Source organism: Gracilinanus agilis, chromosome 4, assembly GCF_016433145.1.
Source record: "Gracilinanus agilis isolate LMUSP501 chromosome 4, AgileGrace, whole genome shotgun sequence".
NCBI classification, from domain to species: Eukaryota; Metazoa; Chordata; class Mammalia; order Didelphimorphia; family Didelphidae; genus Gracilinanus; species Gracilinanus agilis.
The window spans coordinates 128,175,442-128,189,097 of NC_058133.1; the positions used below are offsets into that span (position 1 = coordinate 128,175,442).

At 33.7% G+C, this 13,656-nt stretch overlaps 1 protein-coding gene across 1 annotated transcript in view; it reads right to left on the reverse strand.

Moving 5' to 3' along the window:
- Nucleotides 1–13,656, reverse strand: part of RAB3GAP2 (RAB3 GTPase activating non-catalytic protein subunit 2) — a 137,020-nt gene that overhangs the window by 28,061 nt on the left and 95,303 nt on the right. Inside the window, exons 29-31 of the mRNA XM_044675879.1 lie at nucleotides 2,219–2,254; nucleotides 740–814; nucleotides 253–471 (exon numbers count right to left, since the gene is read on the reverse strand). Of these exons, the coding sequence (XP_044531814.1) occupies nucleotides 253–471; nucleotides 740–814; nucleotides 2,219–2,254 (330 nt within the window). The remainder of the gene's footprint in view (nucleotides 1–252; nucleotides 472–739; nucleotides 815–2,218; nucleotides 2,255–13,656) is intronic.

The following is a 13,656-nucleotide window of genomic DNA, read 5'->3' on the forward strand; positions in this document are numbered from 1 at the left end:
TAGTGAAATTACAATTTAGGAAAAAAAATACTTTCTGAAATGTAATCCAGCTACATTTCTAAAAATGAATGAGTTAAAACAACAATGAACTTGTTTGAATATGAAGAATTGTTCAGACTTTTCAGAAGAGATGATTCATCCTTATTCATCCTCAAAGAATAATTTCCAAATGTTTCTCCATCATTAACTTGGGCCTTGTCTTTCAAATAACATGTGTTTTAAAGCACGTAGCTTTGAAATTATAGTACTTACTTTACTGTCAAAGAGGGAAAGAGGTTTCACAGACTTCAGTGAAAATCTCATAATTCCATATAAGATAGAGCACAACACAGAATGGTGTTCAACCAGTGGATAGTGGATATGCTTCTGTTCAAGAGCCAGCTCCACTATTGATATTGGTCCTTCCACAGATACCCAGGCATCTTCAGTATCTAAAACAGGCACCTGCATTTCATCACTGCTGACATCAGCCTATGAAGAGTTTGAAAATTGAAAGGTTTGTCAGTAATCTGCTGAAAAAGAGACTCCTCAAATTTACAAATTTTACATTGTCCTTAAAAGAACAAAACAGAGAATTTTTTCCAGTTCAAACAAAAACTCTCCCAGTATGAAAGTAAATTAATCTCCAGAGAAGACCACCAGACACTTTTTTGTCCTAGTTGCCCATACTTAAAACTCATGATTACAATTTTCCATCACTCCATAATAACTATAGTATATTAAAATATGTATATTTTACCTCCATTAAAGTTTGAAGAAGATCCAAGCAGGAGTCAAGAAAAGATGTCATTGCTGTGTCACTCATACCCACATCCTAATTTTTAAAAGAACATATGAATTAAAATTTTCAAAACTAATGTTATTTTCAAAAAAAAATGATTTAAATTGATTTTTTTACAGTGAGTTAACAAGTTGGAATTGCAAAGTTAGAAGACATTAAAATGTCAATCTCTATTATTCAGATTAAATTCAAATGCTCTAGATTTGGACTAATGGCATATATGTATATTAAATGATTTTTGTGTATATACATATACACACACTCACATATGAACATACATATGTGTAGTTGTGCACATCACATTTTACACATTAAGTATACTGACAAAGTCCCCTCTGACACATACCAGTTGTGTGATTCTGGGCAAGTTACTTAAACTCTCAGTACCCCATGGATATGGAGGTCCTTTCCAACTCTAAAATTTTATGATTGCATTAATTACAACCCTATAGAAGTAGCTCTGATGAGCAAAATTGGCAAAGATTCTTTACACAACAATTATGAATTTTTCTACACTGGATACCAAAAAGAAATTCTCTACAAAGTCTAATACAATTCATTTACAGGGAAGAAGACCCAAAAGGTTCAAAGTTAAATTTTTAGTCAATTATTGGTCCTAAACAAAAGGGCCAGAATTAACTGGACAGAACATTATTTAAGGACTGATAGCAATGAATGGAGAATGAGTACATGAAATCATAATTACATACATTTAACCCAATTCAATGAGGCATCTGCGCAAAGGCATTTGCTATAATTCAATTAAATGGAGTTAAATATATTATACTCAATATATGTATTTATTATTATTTATAATATTTCTATATAATAACACCACCACTCAATTATTTAATTCATTTATTTTTGTTTATTAATTTATTTTTATTTTTAATTCATCCTTAAATCTTCACTTTATTTATATTTATTTATCATTTTTATATAATCATAAATGATATATAATCCATCAATTTAATTAATTAGTAATATTACTTAAATAATATTATTTCTAATCTATTCATAACATATTTATATATAATAGATGTCTCATATATTATATATAATATGTAATATATTTATTATATTATTATAAATAGTATATTCATTAAACAATATATTTAATGTAATAATATAATAAATGTATGATATTTTTATTTAATATAAATATACATTATGCCATTTTGTAATTCTCATTCTGAGTCCAAAGTTTTTTTAAAAGGCTTTATGAAAACCTATTTTGAATAGTGCTTTCTGACCATTTTGAAACATACATTTAACAAGATGAATATTACTAATTTTCAATTTCTTTATCATGTGATATACCATGAAAACTCTAAGGCAGTCTAGTTCATCTAGCACAAGTAACTATGAAATAAAATGCAAGGTTTAGGAACTATCTTCACCTTAATGTATTTAGAATAGAGAATAAGATTCACCTACCCTTCTGCATAATCTATCCTTTGGAGATTTTCCAACCTGGCAGAAAAGGAAAAAAATGTTATTTTTAATGATTCAAAGATATAAGAAACTACAAAATAATCTTTATGGCTTAGAATGATACAAAAAGAAACTACAAAACTGAACTTTCTATTTTGATTTCCCCTAATTATATATATAAAGTAGGTATGTTTCATAAATGAGGAGAACTGAATGACAAAAGTATAGTTTACTTTTAGCATACTTTAATCTCCTTTTTAGGAAATAAGTTTGTTATATCTAATTTATTAAAATAAGAATCCTTCAAAACCCAGTTCAAACTTTCTGTAGCCAAGTAATTAATTTTGTCTCATTGAAATCTAGAGCTATATAATGCAATGATCCAGAACAATTCTGAGGGACTTATGAGAAAGAATGCTATTCACATCCAGACAAAGAATTGTGGGAGTAGAAACACAGAAAGAAAAACAAGTGTTTGATCACATGGGTCGATGGGGATATGATTGGGGAGGTAGACTCTAAGTGATCATCCTAATTAATGCAAATTAATAATATGGCAATAGGTCTTGATCAATGACACATTTAAAACCCAGTGGAATTGCTTGTTCCTGGAATTGCTACAGGATGGGGGTGGAAGGAGTGGAGGGAAAGAACAGGAATCATGTAACCATGGGAAAATACTCTAAATTAATTAATTAAATAGAATTTTTCAGATAAAAAAAAAAGAAAAATGAAATCTAGAGCCATAACCATAAGAGTAGCTAACACACTAATTAGGGTCGTCTAATCTCCTCCTCCCTTATCATGTAAAAGATCAAATTGGTCATAAGATACCAGGACTGCTTCAGTGACCAGAGTCCCATTGAGAATCTCTAGCTACTGAACAAAAAGGAATTGCAGGACCTTTGGGAACAGCCCACAGAATTCCAATCCCAGCAAGAAATTATCAGCACTGCAGGAATGGAAACACAGAAGAAAAGCAACTGCTTGAACACATGGATTGAGATGGACAATGATGAGGGATTCAGACTCGAAACTACCACACCAATGCAACTCTCAAAAATTTGGAAATAGGTCTTGATCAATGACACATGTTAAAACCAGTGGAAATGTGCATTGGCCATGGTTGGGGGGAGTGCGGGGGGGTGAAGGGGAAAGTAAGGGCATGAATCATGTAACCATGTTAACTTTTCTAAAAAATAAATATTATTAAATGTTAAAAAAAAGAAATTATCAGCATCATCTCTCTGACTTGTTTGGCTGTCAGGAAGTATGAAATTAAGAAGCTCTCTACTGTTCTCAATTTTCAAGAATTAGAGGCATATAGAAACAAGCTGAAATTGCACCAAGCTGCTATCACTAAGAAAGTCACAATTTCATCCCTGAAAAGCAGCCCACTTATGCCGAAGAACTAAAGAGTGATCTCGCTGCAGATGGACCTTCAGTTGACAACTATTACTTGGACCAACAGAAGACACCTACATATTGCAAAGGAGGGTTTAACTCAAGCCAACCTAGCCCTTCTCATCAACTAGAAGAAGCACCAACTGGTCAGCCTGCAGAAATCCTTGCAGTCCATAAAAATGGGCATTTGCTTGAGTGAGATGCTAGGGGAAGATTATTCTGGAGCTATTCCTTTGCCCCAATTATCTGCAGGTGGCCAGCACTTTCCAGCATTACAGCTACATCAGTGAGATGGACTCCAAGCTACAGACAGACCATCCTAGAACAAATTGAGGATAGCTGGATACTACATTCTCCAAGATCTGCAAGAATTTGGACAGCCACTAGACTAAAGTGTGGCAGGTCCATAGGTTAGACTGGAAGATCCAGACCTTGATATCCAGCTGCACATGCACTCTATATGGACCATCCACAACACCATGTTCCAAGAGGTCCTAGGATACATGGAGCTGTGCATGGGCAGCACAGACACCAAGTTCCAGAAGCTTTAGTACAAGAACTTCAATACAATTGGTTTTCCTTACACTTTGAGATGGCAAAGATGGCCCTTGAGGTTTGGACCCAGGCATTGGTAGTTTAAGCAAAATGCAATGATAAAAGGTACCATCATAAATTGCTCTCTTCACTGAGGTTAGAAACTAACACAGGAGTTTTTACATGACAATTTTCCCAAACTGAAGGTAATTTTCTTCCTAAGTCTGTCTGTCCCACATTCTTCTCTTGGCCTCAGTATTTATTATCAGCTCTTCAATTGAGGAATGACTGAACAAGTTGTGATATGTGATTATGATGAAATATTATTGCTCTATAAGCAATGATGAGCAGAATAATTTCAGAAAAACCTGGGAGAAAAGAACCAGGAGAATATTGTGAACAGTAATAGCAATATTGAGCAGAGGATCAACTATGACAGACTCAGCTATTCTAATCAGGACAATGATCCAAGATGATTCCAAAGGAGTCATGATGCAAAATGCTCTCCATCTCCAGAGAAAGAGAACTGATAAACTGCAAATTGAAGCAGATGTTTTTCACTTTATTTTTCCTGTGTGTTTTCTTTTGCAACAAGGCTAATATGGAAATATGTTTTGTATAATTTCACATATATAATCAATATCACATTATTTGACTTCTCAAAGAGTGAGGGAGATAGGAGGGAGAGAATTTGGAACTCAAAATTTTAAAAAATGAATTTAATTGGTAAATATGACCAAAAAAACATTTAAAAAGGGCTAACAAAATGTATGACTATCCATGCATACACACAATTGTTTAAAATCAGGAGGTGGAAATTAAAGCAGTCAGATATTTTTCTAATAGGCAGTCTGTAAATTTCTTAAACCTATGAGATACATTGTGGATTTATTATATATTAAATGATAGAAAAATAATCTCAGACTATTTCTGTCCTTAGGGAGTTTATAATCTAGTGAAACACACACTTATGAGAATTTATTTTTCATACACTATATTAAATTTTATATCAGGGCTACAGAGTAGAAAGGCTCTAAATCAAATTCCTGTATATTAAGGAAAATTATTGTGTATTTCTGTTTTCAAGGTCTGGGTAAGAAATTCCATCCAGTCAACTGCTTTTTGCATTTTCTTTGTCTTTAGGAATCCTAATGAATGTCTTCCCTTTAAACAGAATTTGCTTAAAAAATGAAGGGAAGAATGTTTTTTTTCCTGTGCATGTGACCTGTCCACGTGTAAAGAAGGGGAAGGGTGAATGGTTTGATAGACCATGTCTTAATTTGCTATCCACCAATTAGAAATATTTTGGGATGTTCAAGGTAAGAGCTGAATCAAGAGTTCCTAAAACTATTTATTAAGCTTCCTGGTCATTTCAGAGGGCCATGGAGACCTATGTGTTACTATCATTTTACTGGTTATGATGCTGGCCTAACCAGTAAGTGGATATATATTCAATAAACTGATATTTCTTACTCAAATTCAGTCTCTTGAGACAATTTTAATTGTAACACTAAGAAAGAGGAAAGTTCAATAAGTAACTAAACAAGTAAAATGGACAACAAGTGCTATAGGAAAATTAAAAGATGGAAATCAATGTGAGATATAAAGGTTTTGTATATGATATGGAACTGAATCTAGCCCTGAATAGAATTTTGAAAGGTGGAAGGGAGGAGAAAGTACATTTAAAGTATATGTGAGGTGTTGGATATACCATAAACAAAGGTGTGGAGTAAAGAAGACTTATTTAAGGAGACAGAAATGATATCTAAAACCAGATTATAAATAAGCCAATATTAATAACTCATCAATTCCTGACTACACCCACAAAATCTTAGCTAAAGTAATCTACTCATATTTTGAGAGCAGTCTTGATGACCATGAGAAGGGAAGAAGCATATTTTTGCAAACAATATTCTAACATGATCACATCTCTACTGTTACATAGCTGATTAAAAGGTATACAGAATACAAGTTGTTTATTGTTCATTTACAATTAGAAAGGATTTGATATGGGTAAAGCAAAATATTGCTTTGAAGGATCTCTTCCAACAAGATGTCTAATATATATCCCAAAATCATGAGATTCCTTGGAAGACATTAACATCAGATAAAACTTATGTTTAGTAACTTTTTGATGATTAGTATCAGACAAGGCACAAAATAAGACAGAATATCAAAATAAGGATCACTGGAAGCTAACGTAATTTCACTAAAAACATGATATATGCAAGAAAAAAAATTTTAAAGTTTACTTTTAGTCTTAGTATCAGTTCTAAGATGGAAGAGCAGCAAGAGTGAGGCAAATTGGCTTAAATGTTTTGCTCATGTTCACAGAACTAGGAAATGTCTTGAGGCCAGATTTGAACCCAGGTCCTTCCAACTCCAGACCTGGTACTCTATCTATGGTGCTACCTAGTTGCCTCTTCATTTTCTTTTTTGAAAGGATTACTAAAGTGGTAGTTAAAAGAAATGTCACAGATAAAGTCTGTATTAATTTTACCATAAAATCTGACAGTCTTAAAGTCCTTCTGGAGAAAATGAAGAAATGTTCATGGTCAGGATATTATTACAGTAATGTAGACAGATAGCTAATTATCACCCTGGAAGGAGTTTTTTTAATAATTCCTGTTAACATTCTGTCCTTGGATCTTATTAAAAAATTATTCTCAGTTTTGAATGAAGAAATAGAAGAAATGCTTGTTAAATTCATAGACAATAAAAGCTTGGGGAGACAGTTAACACAATGGACAACACACTAGATTCAAAATAATTTTAATAGTCTCACTACAAAAATTCAATTAACACATAGTATAACTACAAGTAATACTATAATTTTTATCATAGTGGAATAGCTCAGTTATGATCACTGAACATTCTTCTAACTAAGCTGTTTTATATTTCTTTAAGGAGCACTTTGCAAAGAAATCTAATATCTTTTTTGTACTTTGACAGATCAAACTCCAGATTTTAATGCATTTTGTAACTCTTGGAATGGAATTTTACTTTTTATTATTCTTTCTTGTGTTTTTTTATTACTATAAAGGAAAACTTGATTTTTGAGGATTTATTTTGTAGCCTGCAACTTTGCTGATGTCTCAGTATTCTTCCTGATTCTCTAGGATTTTCCAATTAAACCATCAGACCACCAGCAAATAGGAACACTTTTATCTCCTCTTTACTTGTCTCGTCTTTAATTTCTTTCTCTTGTTTTATTGCTGTTGCTAACATTTCCAGAATAATATTAAATAATAGTGGGGGGGGAATGGGCATCCTAGCTTCACTCCTGTATTTACTGGAAAAGGTTCTAGAGTATCTCCATCATATGTGATGCTTTCTTTTGGTTTTAAATAAATGATTTTTATATTAAAGAAAGGTCTCTCTATGCCTATATTGTATAGAGGTTTAGTCTACAGGAATGTTCTACTTTGTCAAAAGCTTATTCTGCATCCATTAAGATAATTATATAATTTGGGATGTTTTGGTTTTAATAAGATAAATTATGTTGACTGTTTTTCTGATATTGAACCATCCTTATATCCTAGTATGAACCACATTTGTTCATAATGAATAATTTCTTGTATAAATTACTATACTCTATTTGACAAGATTTTGTTTAAAATTTGAGTCAATATTCATTAAGGATATTGGTCCAAACTTTCCTTTCTGTGTTTTTTCTTTTCCTAAGTATAGGTATTAAGCCTATAGTTGTCTCATAAAGGGATTCTGATAGAGAATTGCTCTTTCTTTTTCAATTTTTGAGAATCATTTGTAACATATAACTGTTCTTTAAAAGCTTGACAGACAATGAAGAAAACGACTATTCTCAGCAATGCAATGAGCTGGGACAATTCTGAAGGACTAATAATGGGGAATACTATTCACATCCATAGAACTGTTGGAGTTAGATGTGGATGAAAGCACACTATCTTCCACATCAGTGTATTTATGGTTTTAATTTTGTATGAGTGTGCCCTTACAACAATAACCAATATGGAAGCATGTTTTGAATGATAATACATGTATGGCCCAGATCACACTGCTTATCATCTCCAAGTGGGAGGAGGGAAATAAGAAGGGAAAGGTTCAGATCTTATAATTTTGGAAAACATATGTTGAAAATTATCATTACATGTAATTGGCAAAATAAAATATCTTTGAATTAAAAAAAAAAAAAGCTGGATAACTTTCTCCTGTGATTCTATCAAGACTAGGAGTTCTTTACTTTGGTGTTTTCGTTAAATCTAGATGTCAATTTCCTTTTCTGAGAGTATGTTATTTAAGATTTCTCTGTAGTCTTTTGATAGTTTAGGAATTTCAAATTTTTAAAGGCAGTTTGCTATTTCCTTCAAATTTTCAGTTTTGTTAGTATAAAATTATAAATAATGTCATCATTTTTCTTTTTATTGCTTGTTTTTGCTGTGATTTCACCTTACTCATTTGCTATTTTATTGATGTGATTTTCTGCTCTCTTCTTTTAATCAGATAAACTAAGGGTTTATCCATTGAATTAGTCTTTTCAATGAACCAGCTTTTCATTTTATTCATCATTTCTATGGAGTTTTGTGTTTACATTTTATCTCCAGTTCCTTTAATCTTTTTTTTTTTTTAAACCCTTACCTTCCATCTTAGAATTGGTTTCAAGGCATAAGAGTTGGTAAGGACTAGGCAATGGAGGTTAAAGTGACTAGCTCAGAATCACACATCTAGAAAGTGTCTGAGGCCAGATCAGAACCAGGGTCTCCCATCTCTGGGTCTGCTTCTCTATCCACTGAGCCATTTACCTATCACTTCCCCCATTATAATTTTTTTAAAACCCTTACCTTCTATCTCAGATTCAATATTATATATTGGTTTTACAGCAAAAGAGAGGTAAGGGCTAAGCAATGAAGGGTAAATGACTTACCCAGGCTCACAGAGCTAGGAAATGTTCATCTAGCTACCCCTTCCCTTTAATTTTAATATCTCCTATTTTGTGCTTACTTTAGATTCATTTATTGGTTTTCTCATTTTTTAAAAGACACAGTCAGTTCATTTATCCTCCCTTTTTCTGTTGTGTTAATGTTTGTTTATAAGGATATGATTTTCCCCTGGTTTTAGCTAAATCTCAGAATCATTATTTTTATTTAGACAATTATTGTTTCAATGATTTGGGTTTTTTTTTTACTCACTTTCTTAGGATTTAATTAAGTTTCCATTTGGTTCTGGAATATCTTTTGTTTGTGATTTCTGCACCAATTACTATTTTTATTTCATTATTATCTGTAAAGGACATATTAACTATTTTCAGCCTTTTTACATTTGTTTGCAATATTTCTGTGCCCTAGGACATGATTGATTTTTGTTTAATAGTCCTAGGTGATACTAAAAAATATGTATATTCTTTTGCTGTCCCATTTATAAGATGCAGTAAATCTTTTAATTCTAAATTTTCTAGGAATTTGTTCAGTTCCATATTTTCTCGTTAGGTAATCTTTCTGATAAAACTGATTGAGGAATATTGAAATATCCTGTAACCACTGTGTTATTGTCTATTTCTTGTTGTAGTTCAGATGTTTATGAATTTGGATGCTAAGGCATTTGGGGCATATAAGTGTATTGTTAATGTATTATTGACATTGGCTTGTTATCTCTGGTTCCTTTCAGCTGAATAGTTTCCTTGTCTATCCTTTTAAATTTTTTTAATGTTTGTTTTTGCATTGTCATATAGCATGGTAACTCTTGTTTTTTGGAATTCACTTGATTCATCCATTGTCTCCAGTTTTATTTTATGTATCTTTTTGTTTTAAAATGTGTTTCTTTTAGGCAACAGATTGTAGGATTTTGTTTTCTAATTGAATCTTTCATTTTTCTATTTCATCGAAGTTTAATCCATTCACATTTAAAGTTATAAGAATCAGATTTATGTTTTCTTCTGTCTCTAAAATTGAAATTTCCCTCTCAAGTTATGAAATTTTTCCCCCTGCTGCTGTAAAAGTGGTACTATGTTCCTTAATCTTATTTTTAAAAGGTGGTCCTGTTCCCACTGGTTCTTTTCTTGTTGTCTCTTTCTGAGATAAGAAGTCACATTTAACTCATTGTTAACTCTTGATTCAGCTCCAAAAAAGCATAAATTTCTCTTTCCATAGATGTTCTATTTCTTCTACTCTTTTATGTACCTTCTCATGTTATAATGTAGTCCTATCCCCCCCCCCCCAAAAAAAAATCAGTTCATTTGTAGGCAGGCTATCATCAGGTTTTGTCCATAATACCCTATATTGATCTCTTCCCTATTATCTTATAATGAGTTATTTGTTAATTAGTCTAATTAAGAATAGATTATAAGGGACAGCTGGGTAGCTCAGTGGATTGAGAGTCTGGCCTAGAGACGGGAGGTCCTAGGTTCAAATACGGCCTCAGACACTTCCCAGCTGTGTGACCCTGGGCAAGTCACTTGACCCCCACTGCCCATCCTTACCACTCTTCCACCGAGGAGCCAATACACAGAAGTTAAGGGTTTAAAAAAAATGTTAAAGAAAAAAGAATAGATTATAGCCAGATATAGGGTTTATGAAGTGATGTGAGATCTCTAAGGGTTATTTTAAGATTGTTATGGAATTCTGAGTAGGTCAGAGGAAGAGAATTTTCCATAGTGCCTTAGGGAAAGGCAGTTGGAAATAATGATGCCACTTCTGGGGCAGAGACTCAGAAGTCGGTTGATTTGTCTTTTCCTTGGATCATCCTTGAGGAATTTGGTGGAGACTGTTTTGGGAAAACATTGTGATATATTCGTAGGAGATATGGTGAAGAGACCATCAGTTGGAGAAAGTGTCTTAGCTATTTCCCTGTGACATTTGCAGAGAACCAGTAGGGCCAGTAGATGGCAGAAGAGAGCAACATCTTTGAACCTACTCAGTAAATTTTCTGTGGCAGGAGAATTTGAAGGAGCTAAAGCAATTCTTTGAAGAAATATATAACAAAGAAATTACTTATAAATTAAATTAGATTATAGACAGATAAGAAATAAAGTCAGCCTTGACTATGGCCAAGGAAGAAGAAAGTCTCTTGCAAGAAAGATCTGGGATTAGATTTATAGAGATATTAGATTAGGGTACATATATCAATAAGAAATATTATTCCTACCTGTTTATTTCTTTTCCTTTCCCTTAATCTCTAAAGTTACAATAAATAGTTTTTTTGGGTAAATTCAGTCTCCAGAAGATTTCCTTCAATTGCTAGATCAGCCTTTTTCCCTCCAAATGACAACAACTGAATTCCCCTTACCCTAATAGTCTACCCATATCTACCAATACCTATAACCACTAGTTATACCAATATATTTCAATAAGGGTTTATATTTCCCATAACAAGTGGTAAGCCTAACAAGGGTAACAACCTTTTTGTTTAAACCAACTGCTTATTTTAAAGAGAAAAAGTCAGTTTTTTTCTTCAGAACCACAGGCGGAGCTGCAGAGCTGTCTTCTCCCCATTGTTACAAGGCATTCTCAGAGAGAGACAGGGGCTGCATTTAGCAAAAGATGATCTTTACCAACAATAATATCAAATATATTTGAGAGATACCAGTACCACCAGCAATACTGGATCTCTTATGCCTAACAATATTAGATATATTGAAATGGTTTCCACTGCGTGGTTGTGGAATATTGGTAGGATATCTAATTAAGATGTCCATGTATATCCTACATATGATAACACAAAATAATATCTTAAAGACAAGTAAAGCGATATGAAAATGGATTATCTAGAAACTATTATTATGAAACAAGGATAGAACACTGAATGGATGTTAAAGAACACAAAACTGGAACAAGAGACCATTGAACTGAAAAATTCTGTGGGAGGTTTCTTTCCCCTAAGAGAAGTCCCAGTACTCCTCTCAGGGCAACAACTTGTTAATGTGAGACATCACAAAGGATTCACACAAGCTGACATAGAAAGTTTCAAAAATGGTACTCCCTCATTTGAAGAAGAACCAGTGGCTGTCATTAAAAAATTTGAGAAAATCATCAAGCAATTTGATTCAGATTATCTAGACTTTGAAGATTTTACTTGATGAATTGCTAACAAAACAAGAGAAAGACAAGATTTTAACTGAAACACTCTGATGGCCTTTATCGAACCCAGATTATTCTTCATTTCTGTATATTTGCATTTCCAGCCTATTGTCCAATTTAATTTCTTTTGTGAAGCTTGCCATCACAGATTCCAATTTTCTATTCTGCCCATTATTTTTTCTGTGCAAGTCATATATTCTACTCTCAAAATTCTCATTTCTCTTCTGAATCACACTGGAACAGCATGTTGTGGTTCCTCACATTCCACAAGGTTACCAGTCTCATCAACTATTGGATCATTTTTCCTTTGTTTTGCTGTATTTATTCATAGGTGCTTGGACTTGTTTACTAGATCTGAAGGTCATATTTCCATTTCCCATTAAATGTTCTATCTGCTCTGAGTTTTCTTCTTTGATATCTTTGGTCATTTCAATGTTTTTCTTTTTGTTTTGTGTTTGATTTTCCCCTGTTCATTTTCTGACACCATTCTGATGATGCTTTTCTTGGGGTCTAGATCTCAAAGAATCTCGGCCTCTGTGAATGCAAGACAATTCATAGTTCATCTGCCTAGGTCTCTGCCCCAAGAGACTTTTTTTTTTAAACCCTTAGCTTCTGCATATTGGCTTATAGGTGGAAGAGTGGTAAGGGGTGGGCAATGGGGGTCAAGTGACTTGCCCAGGGTCATACAGCTGGGAAGTATCTGAGGCTGGATTTGAACCTAGGACCTCCCATCTCTAGGCCTGGCTCTCAATCCACTGAGCTACCCAGCTGTCCCCCCAAGAGACTTCTGAGTGGTCAGGAGCACCCCCAGATGATATTATACTCTCGGATTTTGTAAAGTATTGTACCCTTAAGGGTTCTCTTTCACAACCCTCAACCGCACCCCCACAATCATTTTCTGTCCCATTCCCTATATTCTTTAGTTCTCTGACCTGGCACCAGCAGTTCACAGAGCTGCCATCCTGTTGCCACAGAGTTGTCCCCATTTTGGCACAAACAATTAAGTGATTTGTGGTGTTAGTGCTACTTCAGTCATGACATTTTAGAGCTTTGTAGTGTTGGGGCTACAGGGTTGTGGCCACTGGCTGTCTGTTGTGGCCCAAGCAAACTTCTGGTGCCTGGAGTTGAATGTTTCCAAAGTAATGGCAGAACAGAGTGGGGAATTGGTTATGAGAACTGGTTTTGCTGTAAACCTATGTCAGGTCCTCATGTCTGCTAGGGAAACCTCATTGCCAATAAAATGGGAGGTGACAGAGGGGTGCTGAGTGAGCTCAGGGTCAATGAGTTCATATGTTGTAGTTTTGTTTTGTTTTGTTTTGTTTTACTTTCTTTGGGATTCTGAGTGTTCTAGACCAGTGATGGGCAAACTTTTTAAAGAGGGGGCCAAAGGAAGGGAAATGCTCATCTGTCAGTCTATTTCTAAGGCAACTCTTTCGATGTTTCATTGTATTG